This window comes from Sarcophilus harrisii, chromosome 3 (assembly GCF_902635505.1).
Source record: "Sarcophilus harrisii chromosome 3, mSarHar1.11, whole genome shotgun sequence".
Classification (NCBI taxonomy): Eukaryota; Metazoa; Chordata; class Mammalia; order Dasyuromorphia; family Dasyuridae; genus Sarcophilus; species Sarcophilus harrisii.
The window spans coordinates 82,040,371-82,067,557 of record NC_045428.1 but is presented as its reverse complement, the minus strand read 5'-3'; the positions used below and the strand labels follow the sequence as shown (position 1 = coordinate 82,067,557).

The 27,187-nt window shown below is 33.5% G+C and overlaps 1 protein-coding gene across 1 annotated transcript in view; it reads left to right on the top strand.

Annotated features, from left to right (window-relative positions):
- CDK15 (cyclin dependent kinase 15) overlaps nucleotides 1–27,187 on the top strand; it is a 104,407-nt gene that overhangs the window by 15,336 nt on the left and 61,884 nt on the right. The window contains exons 5-9 of the mRNA XM_031958320.1: nucleotides 1,151–1,245; nucleotides 15,174–15,236; nucleotides 18,835–18,958; nucleotides 19,954–20,074; nucleotides 25,415–25,508. Of these exons, the coding sequence (XP_031814180.1) occupies nucleotides 1,151–1,245; nucleotides 15,174–15,236; nucleotides 18,835–18,958; nucleotides 19,954–20,074; nucleotides 25,415–25,508 (497 nt within the window). The remainder of the gene's footprint in view (nucleotides 1–1,150; nucleotides 1,246–15,173; nucleotides 15,237–18,834; nucleotides 18,959–19,953; nucleotides 20,075–25,414; nucleotides 25,509–27,187) is intronic.

The following is a 27,187-nucleotide window of genomic DNA, read 5'->3' as shown; positions in this document are numbered from 1 at the left end:
TTTTTAAATGTATAAAATAATATACCCAGAATTAAAAAAGAAGAAATGGGAGAAGGGAAGGGAATAAGCATTTATTACATATTTCCCTTCTGTGATTTTTCTATATCAGGAATACCTTCTTTCACCATATAGAAATTTTTTTGGGGGGGGAGAAAGGACAAGGGAACAATGTAATTGTCACTTGACTTTGTATTTCTTTTTTCTTTTTGCTGAGACAATTGGGGATAAATGACTTGCAGTGACTTGAGAGCAAGTGTTAAGTGTCTGAGGTCAGATTTGAACTCAGGCCCACCTCACTTCAGGGCTGGTGCTCTAGCTATTGCGCCATCTAACTGCCCCTTGATTCTGCATTTCTTAGGAATCAATAAGGGATATACGTGGATCTCCTTTCTCCCCACAAAAAAATATATGTCCCATAGAAAGGCATTCTACTCCATGTAAAAAAAAATACTCCATTCCTTGCTCTGATCTCTCCTACCCTTCAGTTGTACCACAACCTGAAAATCCTTAAAAAAAAAAAAAAAAAAAAAGGAAATTTGTGGAAGTTGTAGATTTCAGTCATGGACCCTGTGATAGATTTTACTTGTGAAACTGAATGGAGGAAAAATACATCTGTATTTCAAGATAATTGTCTTTCTTCATAATCCTATGTGTTTTGTTTCATGTACTGAAAAAGATCAATCTGAGAAGGGCTCCATAGGTTTTACAGGATTGCCAGAAAAGACCATGACACAAAAAAGGTTAAAAACTGTTCTAGAGGGTGTAGAAGCTAAGTAATTCTTCGTTTTATCACTGCCTCAGTTGGTAAATTTGGAGTTGTCACTTTACCCTTTTGTTTCTATGACAGGGATGATCATGTTCCCAAAGGAAGAGATTTACAAAGCTCTTTGAATACTAGAATGAAATTGATTGGGTAGATGGAAGCACATAATTATTTGAACCGAATGCAACCAAGGCAGCCTCTAAGAAAAGCTAACTTTTATTGATTTATCCTGCACAAAATAATGATACAGTCCTTTGCTATTATAAGCACTATTTTCCAGAAAAAAGGACTTTCTCAGACAGCTAAAAGAGATAAAATCTATTATAAAAATTTTCAAAGTATTAACTTTATTATCAATGGATTGATTTTATTTTTTAATTTCTTTAGCCTCCCTCCTGAAGGGTTTGAAGCATGCCAATATTGTGCTCCTGCATGACATTATCCACACCAAAGAGACCCTGACTTTTGTTTTTGAATACATGGTGAGTTGCTCCAGCATTTTACAAAGCACAAGGAAAAGGCCTGGTGCTTGTATAATGAATCTGTTAATATTTTATGGCATTATAAAACTTTTATTACAATGTGGAAGGTATTATGGAAAATTTCATTACTATGATTAGCAGTGCCTTATTGCTTTTATTCCCACTCTCCTTTTACTTTTTATCCTCTACTTCTTCAGCCCTCTTTCCTCTTTCTGTCAATAAGTGCATAAGTCTCATTTGTTGGGGAAAACTTAAGATGCTTTAACACAATTATGTCTTTTTACCACTTCACTTCCTTAATAAGAACATGGTAGAAACACTCTGATGATTCTAGAGTGCTAGAACCCACAAAAAGACAGAATGAAACAATTTTCTAGCATAAGATAACTTAGAAGGACTTCAAAAAAGGTCAGTCTCATTTGGGTAAAAGAGGATTACAGCCCAATACAGATGGGATCCAAGCAAGCCAGCGGGAGTCTCTTCGCTATAGCACAAAGGAGTAGCCAAGGCTTCTCAGTCCTGGCTCAATAGGCTAGTGACATGGCAAACCAGCTTTGAGGCCTCCCTGTCCATCTCAGAAAGCAAACTGCCAGCCCTAGAACCCTAGCCCAACAGACACAACTGAACTAGCCACCCCAGTGCAATGTGTAAGCTGTGAGCTCCAGAAGCCCTGGTACAGAAAGCCAATGACCAAATCCCAGCCCTCCAGCAAAAGAAGCTTCAGATAATTGTTATTGTGTCCTTGGAAGAGTTCAACTTAAAAAGTAACAAAATAGGCTATAAATAAGAAAAAATAGAAAAGAGCCCCGATCGTAGAAAGCTACTATGGTCCCAGGAAAGATCAGAACACAAATTCAGGAGAAGACAATGCCTACATGTGAAGTCTCAGGAGAATATGAATTGGTCTCAAGCCCACAAAGCATTTTTGGAAAAGTTTAAAAAGGATTTCAAAAATCAAGTAAGAGAAATAGAAGAAAACTTGGAAAAGCAAATGAGAATTGTACAAGAGAGAATCAATAGTTTAGAAAAAGGACCAAAAAATTGAGTGAAGAAAACAATTTCTTTATCTATCTATCTATCTATCTATCTATCTTTTTATTTACAAATATATGCTAGGTAATTTTTCAGCATTGACAGTTGCAAATCCTTTTGTTCCAACTTTTTCCCTCCTTCTCCCCACCCCTTCCCCCAGATGGCAGATTAACTAATACATTTTAAATATGTTAAAGTATAAGTTAAATACAATATATGTATACATATCCAAACAATTATTTTGCTGTATACAAAGAGTTGGACTTTGAAATATTGTACAATTAGCCTGTGAAGGAAATAAAAAATGCAGGCAGACAAAAATAGAGGGATTGGGAATTCTATGTAGTGGTTCATAGTCATCTCCCAGTGTTCTTTCCCTGGTAGTAGCTAGTTCAGTTCATAACTGCTCCATTGGAAATGATTTGGTTCATCTCATTGTTGAAGTGGGCCACATCCAATTGATCATCGTATAGTATTGTTGTTGAAATAAATAATGATCTCCTGGTCCTGCTCATTTCACTCAGCATGAGTTCATGTAAGTCTCTCCAGGCCTTTCTGAAATCATCCTGTTGGTCATTTCTTACAGAATAATAATATTCTATAATATTCATATACCACAATTTATTCAGCCATTCTCCAATTGATGGGCATCCACTCAGTTTCCAGTTTCTAGCCACTAAAGAGGGCTGCTACAAACATTCTTGCACATACAGGTCCTTTTCCTTTTTAAAATCTCTTTGGAGTATAAGCCCAGTAGTAACACTCTTGGGTCAAAAGGTATGCACAATTTGATAGCTTTATGAGCATAGTTCCAAATCGTGCTACAGAATGGCTGGATGTATTCACAATTCCACCAACAATGTATCAGTGTCCCAGTTTTCCCACATCCTCTCCAACATTCCGCATTATCTTTCCCTGTCATTCTAGCCAATCTGACAGGTGTGTAGTGGTATCTCAGAGTTGTCTTAATTTACATTTCTTAAATAATTTCTTAAAAAATACAATTGACTATGGATGACCATCAGTTGGAGAATAGCTGAATAAGTTAAGGTATGTGAATGTTATGAAAGATTATTGTTCTATAAGAAATGATCAGCAGGATGATTTCAGAGAGGCCTGGAGAGACTTACGTGAACTGACACTAAGTGAAATGAGCAGAACTAGGAGATCATTGTACACAGCAACAGCAATATTATATGACAATCAATTCTGATGGATGTGGCTCTTTCCAACAATGAGATGATTGAGGCCAGTTCCAATGATTTTGTGTTGAAGAGAGCCATCTACACCCAGAGAGAGGACTGTGGGAACTGAGTGTGGTTCACAACATAGCATTTTCACTCTTTGTTGTGGTTCACTTGCATTTTGTTTTCTTTCCCATTTTTTTCTGTTTGATCTGATTTTTCTTGAGCAGCAAGATAATTGTATAAATATGTTTACATATATTGAATTTAACGTATATTTTGAGATGTATAACATATATTGGATTACTTGCCATCTAGGGGAGGAGGTGAGGGAAAGGGATGGAAAATTTGGAGCACAAGATTTTGCAAGGGTCAGTGTTGAAAAATTATCCTTACATATGTTTTGAAAACAAAAAGCTTTATTTTTTTTTCTTCTCTCATGTTGTTTTACTTTCTTCTCCCTTGTTTGGAACAAATTTCTCTTTTGCCTATTTCTTAACACCAGTTCTTTTAGAATTATAGAATCTTAGCCCTAGAGTAGACAGAGCTTCTTATCCCAGTGCTACCAAGTGGAACTTAAAAACTGCACAGAGAAGAGAGTTTAGCTTCACTGGACTTTTAGGAAAAATGATGGGTGTCTTGTGCAATTATCCAATGATCATAAATTGATTAGATACTGTTAATATGCTAATTATGCTATATCATGATGATACAACTTCTTTTTTTTATGAATACAAGTTGAAGTATATTTCTTTCACTTTTTAAATTTTTTTCTTAAGTTTTTTTTCTTCTACATTTTCTTTTTCTTTTTTTAAAAATTTAATAGCCTTTTATTTACAGGTTATATGCATGGATAACTTTACAGCGTTAACAATTGCCAAACCTCTTGTTCCAATTTTTCACCTCTTACCCCCCACCCCCTCCCCTAGATGGCAGGATGACCAGTAGATGTTAAATATATTAAAATATAAATTAGATACATAATAAGTATACATGACCAAAACATTATTTTGCTGTATAAAAAGAATCAGACTCTGAAATATTGTACAATTAGCTTGTGAAGGAAATCAAAATTGCAGGTAGGCATAAATATAGGGATTGGGAATTCAATGTAATGGTTTTTAGTTATCTCCCAAAGTTCTTTCTCTGGGCATAGTTGGTTCAGTTCATTACTGCTCCATTGGAAATGATTTGGTTGATCTCGTTGCTGAGGATGGCCAGGTCCATCAGAATTGGTCATCATATAGTATTGTTGTTGAAGTATATAATGATCTCCTGGTCCTGCTCATTTCACTCAGCATCAGTTCGTGTAAGTCTCTCCAGGCCTTTCTGAAATCATTCTGTTGGTCATTTCTTACAGAACAGTAATATTCCATAATATTCATATACCACAATTTATTCAGCCATTCTCCAATTGATGGACATCCATTCAGTTTCCAGTTTCTAGCCACTACAAAAAGGGCTGCCACAAACATTCGTGCACATACAGGTCCCTTTCCCTTCTTTATAATCTCTTTGGGATATAATCCCAGTAGTAACACTGCTGGATCAAAGGGTATGCACAGTTTGATAACAAAAAGCTTTATTTTAATAAAAAAAAAACCTTTTTTAAAAAAAATACAATTGACCAAATGCAAAAAAAAAAAAAATCCACTGAAGGAATTAACATTTTTAAAAAGCATAATTGGCCAAATGGATTATAGGTGTTGTTTATTCTTCATTCTTGAAGAGGACTATGACATCAGGGAGGTGATGCTATCACATGCAAATGAATTGGATTTAAGTGAAAGAGTACTGGTATAGGTGCCTCACTTTCCCCTCTAGAGCTATCTGGGATCAGTGGCCACATATAGATCAGTATAACTAGATGCAATGGGAGACCTTAACTTTTTTAAGCTAAATTCTTCAACAGGTCTCAATCTGACTGAAGCTGCATCCATTCAGTGATTAAGTGATTAAGACTAGGTAGCAACTGAGGCAAAGAATCTCCTCTTTCACCTTTTTTTTCCCCCAAAAAATGTAAGCTAGGTGTCACAGATAGAGTGCTGGGCCAAATGGAAAAGGAGGTACAAAAGCTAACTGAAGAAATTAATTCCTATAAAAATTTGAATTGGGCAAATAGAAGCTAATGACTCTATGAGACATCAAAAATCAGTCAAATATGAACAGATTGATTTCCGAAAAGCCTGGAAAGACTTACATGAACTGATGCTAAGTGAAGGGAGTAGAACCAAGAGAATATTGTCCACAGAAACAACAAGATTATATGACGATCAACACAATTTCATTAGACTTGTAATGGAAAGAGCCATCCAGAGAGAACTATGGAGATTGAATGTAGATCAAAACATAGTATTTTCACCTTTGTTATTGTTGTTATTGTTTGTTTATTTGTTTTTTTCTTTTGATCTGATTTTTCTTTCTTTTTTTGTTTTTCTTACTTTTCTTTTTTTTTATTATAGCTTTTTATTGACAGAACATATGTATGGGTAATTTTTCAACATTGTCCCTTACAATCACTTCTGTTCCAACTTTTCCCTTCCTTCCCTCCACTCCCTCCCCTAGATGGCAGGCAGTCTCGTACATGTTAAATATATTAAAGCATATTTTAAATATAATATATGTGTACATATTTATACAGTTCTTTTGTTGCACAAGAAAAATCAGATTTAGAAAGGTAAGAATAACCTGGGAAGAAAAACAAAAATGCAAGTAGTCCATATTCGTGTACCAGTGTTCTTTTTCTGGTTGTAGCTGGTTTCATTCATCACTAATCAATTAGAACTGAATTAGATATTCTCATTGCTGAAGATATCCACTTCCATCAGAATTGATCCTCATATAGTATCGTTGTTGAAGTGTATAACCATCTCCTGGTTCTGCTCATTTCACTCAGCATCAGTTCATGTAAGTTTCTCCAAGCCTCTCTGTATTCTTCCTACTAGTCATTTCTTACAGAACAATAATATTCCATAACTGATTGATTTTTCTTGTGCAGCATGATGAATATGGAGATTGATGTAAATCAAAACATAGTATTTTCACCTTTGTTATTGTTGTTATTGTTCGTTTACTTGTTTTTTTTCTTTTGATCTGATTTTTCTTATAGAGCTTGATGAATATGGAAATGTATTTAGAAAAATTATATGTTTAATTTATATCGGATTGCTTGCTATCATGGGAAAGGGAAAAGGAGGAAGAAAAAATTGGAACACAAAATTTTACAAAAGTCAATGTTGAAAATTATCTTTGCATGTATCTGAAAAATAAAATGCTAGTATTAAAAAAAAAGAACCAAATAAAATCAAAAGAATAAAAAAATAGAAGAAAATGTAAAATACCTCATTGGAAAAACAACTGACCTGGAAAATAGTTTGAGGAAAGATAATTTTAAAATTATTGAACTGTCTGAAAGCCATGATAAAAGAAAAGAGCCTGGACAGCATCTTTCAAGAAATTATCAAGGGAAACTGCCTTGATATCCTAGAACTAGAGGATAAAATAGTCATTGAAAGAATTCACCATTTACTTCCTGAAAAAGATCCCAAAATGAAAACTCCAAGTAATATTTTAGCCAAATTTCAAAATTTTCAGGTCCAGGAGTAAATATTGCAAGCAGCAAAATAGTTCAAATATCAAGGAGCTACAATTAGGATTACAAAGAACTTAATAGCATTTACATTAAAGTATCAGAGGACTTGATATATGATATTCCAGAAGGCAAAGAAGCTTGGTTTACAACTAAAAATCAACTACCCAGCAAAATTGAGTGTAATCTTTTAGGAGAAGAGGTGGATTTTCAATGAAAAAGAGGACCTTGAAACTTTCCTAATTAAAACACCAGAGCTAACCAGCAGAAAGTTCAATCTTCAAATACAAGACTTAAGAGAAGCGCAAAAAGGAAAGAAGCAGGAAAGGAAAGAAAAACATGTTATTCAATAAAATTAAATGGTTTACATCCCTACTCTGGAAAATGGAACTTGTAGTGCTTGAGAATTGTATCTCTATTAGGGCAATTAGAAGGAGTATACATAGGCAAAGAATATGGGTAAAAGATGACTGATCTAATATTAAAAACAATGAGGTGTGAAAAAAGGATTGTATTGGGAGAAGGGGAAAGGGAGAGACAAAATAGTGTAAGTTACATCACATGACAAAGTGTTAAAAAAAAACCTATTATGGTAGAGGGGAAAATAGGGAAGGGATGAGCATTATTTAAACCTTACTTTCATTGGATTTGGCTCAAAGAAGGAATACCATAAAGACTCAATTAGGTATGAAATTTATCTAACTCTATAAAGAAATAAGAGAAGAAAGGAGAAAGAAAAAGGCAAAATAGAAGGGAGAGGAATGGGAAAAGAAAAATTAGGGGGAGTTGATAGAAGGGAGGACAGATTGAGGGAAGCAGTGCTGGTAAGAAGGGACAGGATGAAAGGAAAGAGGAAAAGTATAAACAGGGACAAAAATAGAATAAAAAAAAGAAATACACAGTAATCATAATTATGAATATGAATGGGATGAACTTTTCTATAAAACAGAAGCAGAAAGAAGAGTAAGTTAAAAACCAGAATCCTACAATATGTTGTTAACAAGAAACACATTTGAAGCAGAGAGACACAAACAAAGTAAAGGTAAAAGGCAAGAGCAGAATATATTACACTTCAGCTGAGGTTAAAAAAAAAAAAGCAAGAGTGCATTTCTGATCTCACATAAAGCAAAAGCAAAAATAGATCTAATTAAAAGAGATGAGGAAGGAAATTACATTGAAGTAATATCAATACTAAACATATGCATCAAGGATTAAGTAAGTTAAAGAAAAAAATAGATAGCAAACTATACTATTGGGGAATCTCAACCTCCTTCTCTCAGAACTAGATAAATCTAACCACAAAATAAACCAGAAAGAAGTTAAGGGGGTAAATAGACATTTAGAAAAATTACATATGATAGACTTCTGAAGAAAACTGAATAGGGATAGAAAGGAATATACTATTTTTTTCAGTGGTAAATGGCACCTACCCCAAACTTGATCATTTATTAAGAAATAAATGCATCACAATTAAATGCAGAAAGGCTGAACTATTAAATGCATCCTTTTCAGAGCATGATGTAATAAATTATGTGTGATAAAAGGCCATAAAAAGTTAGACTAAAAATTAATTGGAAGCTAAATACTCTAATACTAAAGAATGAGTGACTCAAACAACAATTAATAGAAACAATCAACAACTTCATCAAAGAGAATGAAAATAATGAGATAACATACCAAAATTGATGAGATGTAGCCAAAGAAATTCTTAATGGAAATTTTATATCTTTAAATGCTTACATGAATAAAGTAAAGAGAAGATCAATGAATTGTGCATGCAATTAAAAAAAAAAACAGAAAAAGCTAGAAAAACAAAAGAAATTTAAAATTCCCAATCAAATATCAAATTAGAAATGACAAAAATCAAACAAGAGATTAATAAAATTAAAAATAAGAAAAGTATTGAACTAATAAATAAAACTAATAGCTGGTTTTGTAAAAGCCCAATAAAATAGATAAACTTTTGATTAATTTGATTTTTAAAAAAAGAAAAAAGAAAACCAAACTATCAGTATCAAATATGAAAAGGGTAAATTTATCGTCAATGAAGAGGAAGTTAAAGCATAATTAGGAACTATTTTGCCCAATATTATGCCAACGAGTATGACAATCTAAATGAAATAGATGAATATGTTCAAAATATAAATTACTCAGGTTAACAGAGGAGGAAATAAAATATTTTATCCTATTTTAGAAAAAGAAAATGAACAAATCATCAATGAACTCCCTAAGTAAGAATCTCCAGGATCAGATAAATTTACAAGTGAATTCTACCAAACATTTAAAGAATAATTAATTTCAATTTGGAAAAATAGGTGAAGAAATCCTACCAAATTCCTTTTATATTACAAATATGGTGCTGATACTTAAACCAGGAAGAATCAAAGCAGAAAGAAAATTATGAACCAATTTCCCTAATAAATATTTATGCAAAATTTCAAATAAAATATCAACAAAGAGATTACAGCAATTTATTAAAAGGATAATGCATTATCGCAAAGTGGGATTTTTTTTTACCAGGAATGCAAAGCTGATTCAAAGGAAAACTGTCAGCGTAATTGACCATATCGATTACAGAATTTACAGAAATCATATAATTCCATCATAGATAGAGAAAAACTTCTGCCAAAATGCAGCACCCATCCTATTAAACACATTGGAGAGCTAGGAATAAATTAAATTTTCTTTAAAATGATATGTTATTGCATATCTATCTAAAACCATTGGCAAGCATTATAATAGGGATAAGCTAGAAGATTCCTCAGTAAGATCAGGGAGCAAATAAGGATGCCTATCATCACTACTATTATTCAATATTATACTAGTAATGTTAGCTTTAGCAATAGAAAAAGAAAAAGAAATTGAAGGAATAAGAATAGGCAATGAGAAAATGAAACTATTACCCTTTGCAGATGATATGATGGTATACTTAAAGAATCTTAAAGCATCAACTAAAAAAGTACTTGAAACAATTAATAACTTTAGCAAAATTGTGAGATGTAAAATAAAACCACATAAATCATCAGCATTTCTATATATTAGCAATAAAGCCTAAAAACAAGAGAGAGAGAGAGAAATTTCATTTAAAATAAGTGTATAGGAAATGAGTGTAAACTGCTTGCATTTTTGTTCTTCTTCCCAGTTTATTTATACCTTCTAAATCCAATTCTCCCTGAGCAACAAGAAAACTGTTCGGTTCTGCACACATATATTGTATCCAAGATCTACTGTAATCTATTTAACATGGTATAGGACTGCTTGCCATCTTTGGGAAGAGGGTGGAGGGAGGGAGGGGAAAAATTGGAACAGAAGTGAGTGCAAGGGATAATGTTGTAAAAAATTACCCTGGCATAGGTTCTGTCAATAAAAAGTTATTTAATAAAAAAATAATAAAATAAAATAAGTGTAGATAATATACAATATTTTAAAGTCTATCTGCCAGGATAAACCCAGGAACTATAAGAACACAATTACAAAACACTTTTCACAAAAAGTCATTTCTAAACAACTGGAAAAATATCAATTGTTCATAAGTAGGACAAGATAATATAATAAAAATGGCAATTCTACCTAAATTAGCTTGCTTATTCAATGCCATACCAATCAAATTGTTAAAAGTTATTTTATATAACTAGAAAAAATAATAGCAAAATTCATCTGGAAGAATAAAAGGTCAAGGATATAAAGGGAATTAATGGAAAAAATACAAATGAAGGTAACCTACCCATGCCAGATCTAAAACTGTATTATAAAACAGCAGTCTTCAAAACTATTTGGTTATGGCTAAGAAAAAGAGTGATAGATCAGTGGAACAGGTTAGATATATAATTCATGGTAGTAAATTACTATATTAATTTGTTTGATAAACCCCAAAACTCCAATGTATAGAGTTAAGAACTTGCTATTTGACAAAAACTTCTGGGAAAACTGAAAAATAATATGGCAGAAACTAAACATAGACCAGCATTTCATACCAAGACAAGGTCAAAATGATATTATTTAGAAATAGAGTATGTTAGCATAAACAAATTAGAAAAACAAGGAATAGTTTGCCTGTCAGAACTATGGAAAAGGGAAGAATTCACGATCAAACATGAGATAGAGACCATTATGAAATGCAAAATGGATAATTTTGATTACTTAAATTTTTAAAAAATTTGTGCAAACAAAACCAAGGTCACCAAAGTTAGAAGGAAAGCAAAAATCTGGGAAACAATTGTTATAGTCAGTATTTCTGATAAAAGGCCTCATTTCTCAAATATATAGAAAATTTAGTCAAATTTATAAGAATGCAAATAATTTCCCAATAGATAAATGATCAAAGTTAAGGATATGCAAATTAAAACAACTCTGAGGTACCATCTCATACTATCAGGTTGGCTAATGTGATAGAAAAGGAAAATTATAAATATTGGAGTTGTAGGAAAATTGGGACATTAATGAATTGTTGGTAGAGTTGTTAACTGATCCAGCCATTCTGAAGATCAACTTGGAATTATGCCTAAAAAGCTACATAACTGAGCACATCCTTTGAACCAGCAATACTACTGCTAGGTCAGTATTCTAAAGAAATCATAAAAAAGAAAAAAGGACCCCATGTGCAAAAAATGTTTGTAGCAACTCTTTTTGTGATGGCAAAGAATTAGACATTGAGGGATGCCCATCAATTGGGAAATGACTGAACAAGTTGTAGTATATGAATGTAATGAAATACTTTTGTGTTACAAGAAATGATAAGCAGGCAAATTACAGAAAAAAAAAACCTGAAAAGACTTACATGAACTGATGCTGAGTGAAGTAATCTAAACTAGGAGAACATTGTACATGATAACAACAATATTGTGTGATGATAACATGATATACTTAGCTTTTCTCAGCAATGCAATGATCCAAACAATTCCAAGTAACTTTTGATAGAAAATGCTGAAAATATCCAGAGAAAGAACTATGTAGTCTGAATGCATATTGAAGCATACTATTTTCACTTGTTTTTTGTTTTTTCTTTCTTGTGATTTTTATCCTTAATTCTGATTCTTTGTTAATAACATGGAAATATGTTTAACATGATTAGACATATATAACCCATATCAGATTAGTGCTGTCTTGGGGAAGAGAGAGGGTAAGGAGAAAAGATTGGAACTCAAAATCTTATAAAAATGAATCTAGAAAATTATCTTTACCTTAATTGGTAAAATACTAATTGGTCTTATGCTAATAAGAATTCAGCACAATAGTATCCCATCACATTTATATATCATAATTTATTTATTTAAATAGTAGGGTTTTTTTAATTTTCAAAATCTATACAAAGATAGTTTTCAACATTTACATTTGTAAAACCGTGTGTTCCAATTTTTTTCCTTCCTTTCCCTCCAACCCTCCCCTAGACAGCAAGTAATCCAATATGTTCATATATGCAATTTTTCTATACATATTTCCACAATTATCTATTGTAATTTATTTATCCATTCTCTATTCTTCATTTTATGAGCTCCTAGCTGTAATTCCCATTCTTTGAGACCTCAAAAAGAGATATAATTTTTTTTTTGCACATTCTTAGAAGTTCTTTTGGTTAGGAATAATCTCTCCCTTAATGTATTCTCCCTCTAATTCTTCCTTGTCTCTGTTCCTCTTTCCTTCCTATTTCCTATAGAAGGAAATGAAATTCTATAACAAACTGAGTGTGTGTGTGTGTGTGTGTGTGTGTAGTCTCCCTTCTTCTGACTAGTTCAGAAGAGAGTGAAATTCAAGTGTCAGTCGTGAACAACCTCTTCCTTAGTTCTTGTTTTTGTAGATACCAACTTTCATACTCTTGTTTTCTTAGATAATTTCCCCTAATCTTCCTTTTCTTTCTCCTGCAGTATATTCCTCTTCCCCTTTCTTTCCACTCTTTTATTAAGATCACCAACATAGAACAATTCCTAAGCCTTATCTAATTGAATTTTTTCTATGAACTTTGATGATAATAAGGTTCAGAGGAGATATTTATCATCTCTCCATATTTGAATATAAGCAGTTTATACTGATTTAGTCCTTTAACATTATACATTCACGTTCATACCTTTTTATGTTTCTCTTTATTTTTTTCTCCCAAAGGCAGTTAAGACTAAGTGACTTGCCTAGGGTCACACAGCTAATAAGTATTAGGTTTCTGAGACTGCATTTGAATTCAGATTCTTCTGATTCTGGCTGGTGCTCTATCCAATGTACCATCTAGTTGCCACTGTTTTTCTTCATTTTTGTGTTTGAAAATCAAAAGTCTCTGTGGATCTGGTCTTTTCATAATGTTTTGAAGTCCTCTGTTTCCATTGAGATCCATTTTTTCCCCTACAACATTATATTAAGTTTTGTTGGATAAGTTATTCTTGGCTGTAAGCCCATATTCTTTGCCTTCTGGAACAACATATTCTAAGTTTTTTGTTACTTTATAGGGGGACTAAATCTTATGTGACTCTGACTGTGGTTCCTCAGTATTTGAATTCTTTCTGGCTATGTACAGCATTTTTTTTTTCTTGATCTAGAAACTCAGATTTTGGCTATGACTTTCCTGGGAGTTTTAATTTTGGTATTTCTTTCAGGAGGTAATTGATGGTTCTATTTCCACTTTGCTCTCTGGTTCTAAGAGATATAGGCATTTTAATATTTCTTGAAATATGATATCCAGGCTCACATTTTTATTATGGTATTCTGCTAGTACAATGATTTTCTTTCTCAAGTGCTCTCATTTCACTTATAAGCACATTTTTTGAATTTAAAAAATTTTTTTAAAAATTTTTTTAACTTTAAAAAAAGTTCTTGTTTCCTTTCTCCCAGGAATTTTAGTTTTATTTGTGCCCAAGGTATATTTTCCTCTTAGGTCTTGCTTATAGATATTGAGGGATTATTTTTTTCTTCTAGATTTGTGTCCTGAACTTCCTTGCCACCAAAATAGCTCATTATGGTAAAATGTATTTTTTTTTCATTTGTCCATTCTTCCAAACTACTTCCTGATTTGGAATTTTATATTAGGGCAAAGTTATATGCCAATTGTAGAGGCAAAGTCTGGGTTGGTCCTGTTGCTACTTTCCTGGGTGTTAAGTGTTATTGCAGGATCTCAGGGAAAGGTTGAGTACCTGCAAGCTTTCAATGTCCCCCCACTAGTCTGATCCAGGAAAAAGTCTACTTACCGACCCCTCATCTAAATTCTGTAAGTTTCTGACCTGTGTTTGGGTTTGTACAAGAGTGAACTGCCACTGGATTCCTCCTCTATCAGTTAGCTGGGAACCTCTGTTGGTTTAGATATAGAAGTGTAAGATTCCCCTTGGTCTGGAATTCCTGCATTGTCTGGACTTCCCTCTCTACAGACTGAGCTAGATGTTAGAATTGAGATACAGCTCTGTTCTTGGGGCTGAAATAAACTATTGTTGCTAGCTTCTAAAGTGCTGTCTTTTTCCATCTACTATCCAAGACTTCCCTTCAAGGGAGTATCAGCCCTCTGTAGGTCTCCTCACTCTGTCCTGGATCTGTAATCCAGAACTAGATTGTGGTCAACAGAATTGCCAGTTGGCAATTGTCATTGTCATAGTATCTTCTCTTGCTCTGATATATAGCCTGTTTCTGAATGTGTGCCTAGTCCAACCCCAATCTCCAGTGTCCACAGACCTTCCTATCTGTCTTACTATGTTAAACTGAGCAGGACAAAGAATTCACTGTGATTTTTTTCTGAATTTTTCCATTAGGAATTGGGCTGGTACATTTTCTATATCTGTTTGGAAGATTGGGGGGGAATGGGTGGGGAAGTACCCTGCAATACTCCCATTACTCTACTCTTTCGGCAGTATATGATTGTTGATAACTTGCATTTCCTCTGAAAAGTGCCTGTTCATACCCTTTAACCATTTGTCTATTGGGGAATGGCTTATGAAGTTGAATCTTGGAAATATGTATCTTGGAAATGAAATCTTTGTCAGAAAATAACTTTTGTTATTAACCAGTTTGTCTTCAAATTTCCACAGCATTTGATTTCTCAGAATATATTCTGAAGGTTGTCTGCTACCTGCCTAAAAACTGATAGTTGTGTATTCTAACTTTATTTTTTTTTTTTTGGATCCTTTCCTTCTTCCTGCTCCCATTATTTCATTTAGCATACTGACCTGGCCCAATATATGTCTCAACATCCAGGAGGTCTTCATCCTCACAATGTCAAGGTGAGTATTTTAGATAACAGGTTTCTTGGAAATAGAAGAATTTTGAAATGTATTCTCATTCTCAAAACAGGTCATGTCAATTCTTGTGAAACCAAACAAAAGAGCAGAGGTCACTGTTATCCTTACCTAATTTTAACCAAAATAGAACAAATATAAAGTAGGCAATGGGAGATAATACTAGAGTATTGGGTTGGCATTGGATTAGGAAGGGACTGGACTGCCAACTAAGAATTTTTTACTTTGTGTTATAGAAAACAGGATTATAAAGGTGTTTAGTTTCAATTTGTTTTTCAGTGACATGATCATAGACCTGGTTTTGGAAGATTTATCTTGCACTAGTGTATAAAATGCACTGGAGGAGGGAAAAGACCAGTGACCAAAAATGGTGTCAAAAATTCAAGAAAGGCTTTTGGATTTGGTGATTTTGTTAATAGTTGAAGGAATAATTTCAGTAGAAAGGCTTTTGTCTTGGTGACTGAATTTATTGATGATGTTTAAGAGAGCAATTTCAGTAGAGTGGTAGGGACAGAAGCTAGATTGCAGAGGAACAAGGCAAGAATATGGGCTAGGAATGTGATGACAGATAGTACATAGCCCTCTGTCTACACTAGCAAGGAAAGAGGAAGCAACATATTAGAGGGAAGGTTTTTTTTTTCTTTTTTTCAACCAGGAGAAATTTGAATACATTATGTATGGGCAGAAGTGAAAAGGATCAGAAAAGAAGAGATTGAAAATGCTGGAATAAGAAATATTAATTGCTAACATTCATAGTCTTATGTTCCAAATAGAAAATGAAAAAGGGCTGGGCCAGGAACAATACTATGGGTCCATTCTATGATTTCTTCCCCTTTCCTTTTATTTTTTCTCTTTCTCTACTCTGTTCTTCTTTTCTTAACCTTTCCTACTCTGCTTCCTGGATTCCTTGGCTTCTGTCATGTCTCATCTTAATTCCTACTTTGTGTAAGAGGCATTTCCTAATCTGGCTCCCTGCTCCCCCACTTGATTTGAAAGTGCCTCTCATTTACACTCTCTATGTCTTATATGTCCATAGTTGTGTAAAGATTGTTTCTCTTATTAGGATAGAGTTCTTTGAGAGAGGGACCAAAATTTTGTCTTTTTTTTTTTTTTTTTTGCATCCCTAATGCTAAGCACTATTCTTGGCTAAAATATAGTAAATTCTTAATAAATATGTTGATTATTTCTTCCCTTCTTTCTTACTTTGCCCTCTTCATTATCCCATCCCATTCGTTTTTCTTTCTTCCTTTCACATTGAACTGTTTTATATTGAAGCATGTTTCTCTGCTATCCTCCTTTTTACCTTTTCTTCTATACCTTCTTTTCATTACCTTTTTCATAGTCATTTATATTTTTAATACTTACAGTTAAACTTTTAATTCACTTCTGGTCAATCTTTACCCATCCCATTATTCTTTATATTGCAAACCAGGCATTGGCAAAGAGCATGGAATTAGTGGTAATCTGGCATGGGGGAGAGAGAGAACAAGGGGATTTTCACAGACTGAATATTATGTGAATATGAAAAACCAACAAACCTGCTATAAGATAACCATTTCTCTGTCAGGTAACCAATAGCAGATAACTTAAGTATTTTTCCCAAAGCATATAGCATGTCCAATGGCTTATACATTTTTGGATCTTGCTTCTGGGTCAGGGCATTCTACTCATTAACTTTGGTTTCAAAGTCTTACATGCTAGTGACAGCTGAGCACTGGACTTGGCATGTCTGTGAGATGCCTAGATCCCCTGATAGGATGGAAAAATTGATTCATCCATTCAATTCTGCCACTGTCTCCATGTCACCAGGAATGCGAGAGCTGGCACTTTCTTTTCAGAATTGTAGGAACATGTTCTGGGCTGGCATAATCTCCTTAAACACCAGTGTTAGTTTTTAAATTCTCCATTGCCAGTGGCATTGGAAGAAATAGCAAAAGACACTTAGGATATTATATGTTTTTTCCCCTCATTGGCTTCTGTACTTGTGGAAAACCGATTGGAAGCTGATAACTTTTCATTTTCCAGGCTCAATAACCACATGAAACATTTCTCAGTTTGGTATGGAATTGATTTCTTTTCTCCTTTCCCCCTCTTCATTCCCTTTTTTTTTTGTCTCATTTTATCCCCCCCCCCAACAATGTCGCCTTTTCTTTTGAGTTTTCTTTTCTTTTAAATCTATCACCTGTGTTTTGAAATATGAACTTAGAATTGTTTTAAAAAATAGACAAAAAGATAACTGACCCTAGTTCCCAGACTATATTTGACCATGTTTTTCTCAGCCCATGGTCTGTTGTTTTAAAGATATCTGAAATACATTAAAATTTAAACCCTGGAGAACAATTTCCAGATTAACATTCGAGCTAAGTACAATACTCAGAATGCCCTGCTTCTCTGGATTTTTCAGGTGATGCTTTTCTTTAGAAAAGTGATGATATACAGAAGTTAAGCTGAAAATTTAAAAATTCACTCCTTATTAAGGAGCTAAGCCTCCTCAACTGCCCCTTCCTCAACATTCTGTTTCTGATAATGTCAGCATCATCTTCCCAATCTGCCAGGCTTATTACATAGGAGTTCTACCTTGTTGCTTCTATTTTTACAATATTTCATATTTACCCTTGTCTCTTCTCTCAGTTCCTGCAACCCCTGCCTCTTCTCACATTTAATAATACACTTTTATCTAGTCCTCCTTTCTCTAGTCCTTTCCTTTCCAACTCATCCTTCATGTCATTGTCTAAGTAATATCTCTAATGCACAGTTATGATCTCATGCACCATTCAACTCAAAAACTTTTTGTGATTTACATATGCCTGCTGAGCAAAGAACAAACTGCCTATAAAATGTTTTGAAAACCAGGTGTTCTACAATCTCTGCCTCTATTTTTTCTTTCTAGACTTACCTCATTGTGTCCACCTCAGTCTCCTATCTTTGATTACTTACTTGTCCCTAAGTCAAGAATCGAGTCCAGAATTTCCCTTTCTGCCAGTCCAGTGTCAGAACTGCAAATCTCTGAGTTGGGAAGAACTTCACAAACCATTTAGGCTGACCAAAAATTATATTAATAAATGATTTCCCAACAAAGATGCCACCTCTTCTATGAATTCTTCCATAACTATCCTTTTACTCCATTACATAAAAGTGGGATGAGACTCACTTTCCTCAAATGAGAAAATAATACTGTCTAAATCTGTGTTTTTTCACAGATTATCTTTTTCCATGTAACACAGCTATTTGTACATCCATCATTTGACTCCTCCTTTCTCATTAAAATTTAAGCTTCTTGAGAGCAATGCTTATACCATATGTATTTTTGTATCCCTGACTTATAATGCAGAGCCTTGCATTTAGTCAAGCATAATAAATGCTAACAAGTGAATAGAAATTAATAAGGAAAAGCCAAAAAATTACAATTACTTTTGAGTTTTGGTCAAGGATGACCTTCTGCTACTTTTTTAAAAAGTATTTTAGTTTTTTTTTCTCTCAAAGAATAATTTTACCATTCTCTTAGAAAACTGTTTTTGATTTAGAGTGGATATTAACACATGATAACATAAAACTGCTTAGGTATGAAGCTTATTCTTTCCAGCTCTTCATGTTTCAACTTTTGCGGGGCCTGGCTTATATCCACCATCAACACATTCTTCACCGAGATCTGAAACCTCAAAACTTACTCATCAGTTATCTTGGAGAACTCAAATTAGCTGATTTTGGTGAGTCAATCTCTCCTTCCCTGGGTCTCATTCTCATTTATGAACAATGATGCTTTTGTGTGCACATGTTTATTTATCCAATGCATTGCCTAGATCTTACCTTTTGAAATATGGGGCCCCAGGAGACATATTACTTAGTGAGCATATCAAAATTGTATACAGCATGAAAGAGATAGAGATGGAACTCCTTTAGTGTCAGTTCCCTAGTTAGAGGCTAAAAGTCGGGACTGAGTCTGTAAGACAATATTCTTTATTTTAATAATGGCAGTAAGCCAAATGTATGAAAGTATCAAGCTTGAAGGAAGGATTTCCAAACTATAGTGCTGTTGAGGGCCCTCATCCATGAAAATCTTAAATCTGAGCTAAAATTCTAACTCATGGGTGATTTGGGCATATCATAGAAAGGGAGAATAAAGAAGTCAATTCTGACTATACTGCTCCAAAATTATATAGTTGTATATCTATCCAAAATGTCAAAGTCTCAGTACCTGTCTTGTAGCAGAACTAGTTCTAGGAGAGGCTATATGTATTTTTTGGCAAGTCTGACAATTTTTAAATTTAAGCATTAAATTTAATTTAATTTAATAATTAAGATTTTCAATTTAATTTTATAGAGCATTTCTTTTTCAGAAAGAGAGATATTAAAGTGTCAGAGCCCCCTCTTGACCTTATATCTTTATGTCTTATGTCTCAAATATGTCTAAGTTTTTTTTTCCTTTGTTCATTACAACTTGATTCATAAGGAAAGAATAGTGATTGAAGAAAATCCGAAAATAGAACACCACCAGAATGATATATTATTAAAAAGAAAACTGATGAAATAAGGCAACTAGGTATCTATAAATTAGAACTATTGATTTATTTTTTGAGTGTTTGCTCTTTTATTTATACTCTCAGTTGATTTGTTTGCTTCTGGGGCAAAATCAACTGCCATGTTGGACATGAGATATTACTTCTATGTGTATGTCTGTGTGTTTTCTAATATGATCTAACAGGTCTTGCTAGGGCTAAGTCCATTCCCAGTCAGACATACTCTTCGGAAGTAGTGACACTCTGGTATCGTCCTCCAGATGCATTGCTAGGAGCCACAGAATACTCCTCTGATTTGGATATCTGGTAAGATTGATACTAATGCATTTGATGTCCCAAAAATATGCAAATGTAGTCTAATGCTTACCTGTAAAGGCTAGATCTATCATGGTATTATGTTTTTATATTTTTAACTCTTTAAGGGCAAGAAGCATGTAGTCTTCTATAATCATTTATCTTCTAAGAAAAATAAGAACTACACAGCAAAATTAATCCATCAGAAGCTATTGGGGGAAAACACTACAAAGACAGCAAATTAAGAACCCTTATTCTAGGTTCTAATTCTAAAATCACTGGTAATGAAATTTTGTATTAATCAATAAGCATTTGTTAAGCACTATTTTGTATGTCACCTATTTTTTCTAACTGTTGGTTTCTTGATTTGAAAAGATGACATGATAATGCTTGCCTTCCTAACTCACAGAAAACATAGAAATGAATTTTCTCCATGCAACAGTGGTAACTACTTTGGTGACTTTATTGTAGAACTGGGGAATTGGGGAGCCTCATGAGATGGAGCGTTGAGTTCAGGACATTAAAAAACTGTCTCTGTAGATTAATATTTTAAGATCATTTGTACTGCAAACCCAGAACCATCTTAGCCATTTAAAGTTCTCTCTTTTGGTCATATTATGATTTGGAGTTGCAATCAATTTCTCACAAGAAAGAGAAAAACAGTTACAATGCTTGTAGGCTTTTGTTTTTGAGTCTCATCCTCAGAATATTATCCACTTGGTGTTAGCCGTTTAGGACCATAATAACTCATAAAGATTAAAAGCCCATTTACTGAAGTATAGAAAGATTATAATTTGCATCCATGGATGATGAAATCACAGATTCTAGAAGTGTTGAAGTTTTGTTATCATCTAGCCATTATTATTATTATTCTGCCCCTATAATGTGACAGCATCTATATTGAGGCAGTTAGAAAATGCAGTGGATAGAGGAATGGGCCTGAAAATAGGAACACTCATCTTCCTGAATGCAAATCTAACTGTTTACTTGAGATTCTTCATTTGTAAAATGAATTGAAAAGGAAATAACAAACCATTCCAGCATTTTTGCCAAGAAAACCGCAAATGGCATCATGAAGAGTTGAACATGACTGAAAAAGGACTGAACAACATAATGTGTCAAAGACAGTATGGGACTAAAACAATCAACATTTTTCCCGTAAGTTTAGTGTATTAAAACTCTATTAACAGGGCAATTCTCAGGACACTAGATTTAAATTAAGATCTTTTTTTTTTCCTTTTTACTATGGGGAGAATGTAAGTCTGGGTGAGAAAGGACATGAGAGGAATGGGGAAAGAAAAAGAGAAGAGAATTGCTAATTGAAGGAAAGGAAAAAAAAAAACTAATCCTATTCTACTAGACCATGTAATCCTCATGGAATTTAAATAGAATTCCATTTGCAAAGGCATATGACAGTGGGTGTTAACTCTTGTCTTAAACTAATTTTAATAAGAAGTGTCTTTTAAAAGTTACTTCATAGCAGCATTGTCTGTGGTGGGGTATATGTAAACTTAATGGGTTAATAGATTGTAGAAAATATTTAAGCATATACAAGTAGGTTTAACTAACACTCCCAGCATTTAATCCTCTAGTACCTTTCTCTCTTTTTGATACCCTTTTCAGGCCCTAAAAGATCCAATTAGGAAGCTTTAGCAAGGATAACAGTATTTTAGGAAGATTACATTGAGTTTCAGGGAATGCTTTTGCGTTGGAATACAAAATTCTTTACACATAGTTAATTTTAGGCAGCTACTGAACTTTTTGAAAAATCTCAGATTATCTGTGATGTATATGTTATGTACAATTAATTATAGTTATGCAAGCTTTCACAAGTAAAGACAAAATAAGAAAAAAAAGGAAGAAAAGCAGTACCATTTATTGTTTGAAATACTTTGCTATTTACACATATTGTGCGATTTCAAATTCATTTCAATACAATAAAAAAAAAAAAAAAGAAAGAAAGAAATATTGATGCTTCTCTTCCCAGAAACAACTTAGCATATACTATATGTACCTAGCGGGGTGGAGGTAGAGGGGCAGTAAGGGAGGGTAAGATGTGGAGACTTAAAACTCCTAAAATGCTTCCTCCCTTTAGAATTTGACTTAGGAATTTAAGGAGTGTTGCTCCCTTTTAATGGAAGATTTATTCAGTGAGACTAAAGAGAAATTTAAGAAGATAGCAAAGAATTTTTGAGTTATTAACTTTTGCTGAAGGTAAAGGTACAAATGAAGCAGCAAAAGAACTCAATTCATTTCTCCCTTCTGGAAGAATTTATTTTTGGATGCCAACTAACATTTTATCTGTCCCTTACCCTAGAAGGAGATCTATAGAACAGAAATTCTCTGAGAAGACTTTAAGATATGAAGAGCTAGGAGGGCCATTGAAATGAAAATTCAAGAAGAAGAAGTATGTGGAGAAGAGAAAAAGAAGAAAGAAGGGGAAAGTTTTTTTTTTTTAAAGAAGGAAGAAGAAAAAGAAGGAAGAAGAAAAGCATAAGAAAGAAAAAGGAGAAGAAAAAGGAAAATGAATGGGTATAAAAAAAGGAAGAAAAAAAGGGAAGAAGGAAGAGGAAAAAAGAGAAAGATAATGAAAATGGTGAAGAAACCTTTGTGATACTATATTTGGACCTAATTTTTTGGAGTATTTAGTATGGAACTATTGAGAAAATGTATGATAAATACTTTTTTTTAGACTGGGAAATTTAACAGAAATTTGTTAAAAAACTAAAATTGTTGTGAACAAGTAAAAAATAACAAAGGTAAAATATCTAATGCTCTTTGGGGAAAAATAAATCTGAAAAATGAAGGCAAATGTAAATTTTCATGCCAGGGTATTGAGGAAATCTTTTCTACAATTTCCTTTGGAACTTTTCCAGTGCTAAAATATAATTGTTAGATATAATTTAGATTGATGTAATCTTCTGCACTTTTGGAATTATATGTAATATAGGATGTCCCCAAAGTCTTGGTGTGGTTTTAAATTGCTTCTAAAACTTAAAAATGGTACTAAGATTTTGAGGATATCCTATATGTAAGGATAGACTAAATCAATGATACTTTGAGACTATGGGATAGTGCTTCCTGAGGTGTCAGATCTCTTGGCTGATGGAAAACATTATCTTCAACATGACTCTCCTTCTTTTTCTCTTCTCCATGTACTTCCTCTTCTTGAATTTTCATCTCAATGGCTCTCCTAGCTCTTCATATCTTGGCATGACTCAAGAACCAAAAGCTTGTGACTGTCTACTTGTTGAAAATGGAAAAATCATCAAACATTAATACCATATCTCCCCAATACAAACAACTCCATGTTTGGCAGTACCTCAATAACTAACTTCATGGTGTCAAGTATCTGGATGAAAAGTGAAAACTCAGATAGCTCCAGAAAAAGGACAACAGATGTAGTGAGTTTAAAACTTTTAACTGGATTAAGGAACACTATAACAAAAGAGCCTCATGAATAGTTCCCAGCAGCTACCTTCACGAGAAAGTAACATTAAAAGGCAGCAAACCTCTTCTAGGCATGCAAAGAAAATCTCTTGAGGATTAAAAAGAACCCATTTAAACCCTAGACTGATAATATGTGTTTATTTGAGCCTTGTTCAAATGTCTAAGGATTAATTCCTGTACTCAATCACCTGAACCCTCTTCCCCCATAACACTCAGAAGGTTCAGAAGAAGAAGAACTAGAATTAATAATAAAAACATTCTAGTGAATTTTGGCTTATGGGAAACATTTTTTATTATAACTACCCAGAACGGGTATGATCTCTTTAGGATATAAACCCAATAGAAACACTGCTGGATCAGAGTATGCATAGTTTGATAGTCCTTTAGGCATTGTTCCAAATTGCTCTCCAGAATGGTTGAATCAGTTCACAACTCCACCAAAAATGTATTTGTGTCCCAGTTTTCCCACATCCTTTCCAACATTCATCATTATCTTTTCCTATTATTTTAGCCAATCTGAGAGGAGTGTAGTGGTACATCTGAGTTGTCTTAATTTGCATTTCTCTGATCAATAATGATTTAGAGGATCTTTTCATATGACTTGAAATGGTTTTAATTTCTTCATCTGAAAATTGCCTGTTCATATTCTTTGAATTTGAACGCCATTAAAGAATGGCTTGAATTCTTATAAATTTGAGATAATTCTGTATCTGTTTTAGAAATGAGCCCTTTATCAGAACCCTTGAATGTAAATTTTTCCCCCAGTTTATTGCTTCCCTTCTAATTTTGTCTGCATTGGTTTAAACATTTTGTTTTTCTTCTCAGAAATTGAATAACTAAAGAATGTATTATTGTTGTTTTTGTTATTGTTGTTACATATTGTATTCCTAACTGTTTTTCTTTTCAAAAGAATTCTCTAAAACATGAACTGTCAAGGGACAGAAGTTCTTTATTATCAAGGAACAACTATTTTTCTTCACTTAATAATTTAAATAATAATTAAAATAATAATAAAGAATTTTTTAAATGGGGAAGGGGACTGGTGGAGAGTGGAAGCAAAATTCAGCAAAACTAATCAACATATAAACAAACCTGATTACCCATGCTCTACTCCTATAATCCCCTATCTCTATGAAGAAGGGAGAAAAGTACTCTTTTTTGGAGCTACATTTTGTCATTATAATCAAATTACATTCTGTTTCAGAGTTTTTTGATGTAGTAGTGGTGCTTCTGTCCATTTACATTGTTGTAGTTTTGTCTGTATTGTTCTCTGGATTCCACTCACTTCACTTTGCATTGCTTCATAGAAATGTCCTTTGCTTCTACAAATTCATGATAGTCATCTTTTCTTACAGAACTTTAATTTGTTTACCATAATTGCTATTTGTCCAAAATTTCTAACAATAGGTAGTTTTGAATAACTGTGTTTGAAAATTTTGTTAGGAGAACATGTTATAAAATGTTATACATGAAAATGTTTGTTTTATTCTATAAATTTAAAATAAAACAAACATTCTTTAAAGGAGAAAGGAAGAGCTGAGGGAAATATAAAAATTGTCTTTAAGTATTTTAAGGGCTGCCCGGTAGAGGAGGAATCCCTCCTTGTTCTTTTTTGGCCCCAGAGGGCATAACTAAGAGAAATGGGTAGAATGAGGACAGTACTGAATTAATTTGTGGTAAAGGAGAATTTTATAATTAGAACTATTCAAAACTGGAATGGGTTACCTCAAAAGGAAGGGGGCTCTTCCTCACTGAAAGTCTTCAAAGAAGGGTCAGGCGACCTCTTATCAGTATATTTCAGTATGGAATGAACTTGACTTCTGGGGTCTCTTCCAACTGTGACATCCTGGAATTTTTGTATTGTACTCCAAGGTATCAAATTCACCTTTTTCCCTTTTCTAGGGGTGCAGGCTGCATCTTTATTGAAATGCTCCAGGGCCAACCTTTATTTCCTGGAGTTTCTGATATCATTGAACAACTGGAAAAGATCTGGGCGGTAAGAAAAAGATATATCATATTCCTAGGGGAAAATCTAAGTTTCAAACTTTGGACCAAATCTACCCTTAGTAGGATTGTAGTTAAGGTATGGTTGTATGTAGGGCTTGATTAAGGATATGGCATGCATGCATTTTATGTTAAATGAGCCTGTGATTGGTAGATCCCTTGAATTTGGGAATTCTAAGCTACAGTAGAGCTAAAGCTGATCAGGTGTCACACTGTGTCATTAACATCGTGAACCTATGGGAACATGGATGGAAGGAAGAATCAAGGAGTGAAAAATGACCTGATTGGAAATGGAGCAGGTCAAGGTTTCCATGCCAATCAAAGAAGAGCTGCTACACTTCCAGCCTGGGTAAAGTAGGGAGAACTAGTCTGAAATAAATGTATGATAATTGTCATATATGCAACAATTATAAACCTCCTAATAGTAAGGTCATTGTGTTCCTATTGTGATCTTACAGTAGTCCATGAGCCTTCCTTATTCTTGAAGGTCAGGTCTTCCTGTTCTCTTTCATTACTTCAACTCATGATTTTCTCTCAGAACTATTTTTTTGCTATAGAATATTAACCAGCCTCTTTCCCCAGCATCTGTACCACCCATTAAAATATTCACACACACTCACACCATTTCCTGTATTCAGAAATGCTTCCTATTGATTAAATACAAGGATTTGAATTTAGTAAAAACTTGTTATTTATTGTAATTCTATTGGCCTAATATTTTTCCCTCAATTGGTATTATATACAACTTAGGGAAAATAGATTTATTTAAATGATCAAATAGTTTATATTAGATATTTTCTGCCAGGTTATTTAGAAACTTGATAAGAAGGCAGTCAACTCTTGAGTAATCATCTTGATTATGAATATTACCCAGAGTTTCCCAACTGAGTTTGTTATCTTAGTGCCTTTCAACTTCTTTAGCACTTTGCTTCTCATTGTTATTTGATGCCTCTAAAGTTTTGTCTTTTGAAGAACAATACCTTTTTTTAAAAATAGTATTTTAATTTTTTCTCTTAATTATATGCCAAGACAGTTTTTTTTAGCATTCAGTTTTGCCAGATTTTAAGTTGCAAATTTTTCTTCTTCTCTTCTTTCCTTCCCCTCTTCTGAAAATGGCAGATAATTTGATATCACTTATGTATGTTATTATATAAAACATATTTCCATATCAGTCACAGTTGTGGGAGAAGAAACAGTTCAAAAGGGGGGGAACCCATGAAAAAGAATAAAGTGAAAAAATGTATATTTCCATCTGCATTCAAAGTCCATCAGTTCTTTATCTGGATGTAGATATCATTTTCCCTCTTGAGTCCTTTTACTTGTCTTGGATCATTGTGTTGCTAAGAAGAGCTAGGTCATTCATAGTCGATCATCACACAATGTTGCTGATACTGTACACAATGTTTTCCTTGTACTGTTTATTTAATTTCACATCAATTCATAGACATCTTTCCAGGTTTTTCTGAACACTACTGGTTCATCATTTCTTTTTGTACAGTAGCATTCCATTAAATTTATATATCATAGCTTGTTCAGCCATTCCCCAATTGATGGGCATCCCCTCAATTTCAAATATTTTGCCACCATGAAAAGTGATGTTATAAATACTTTAATATAGGTCCTTTTCCCTTTTTTATAATCTCTTTGGGATACAGACCTAATAATAATAGT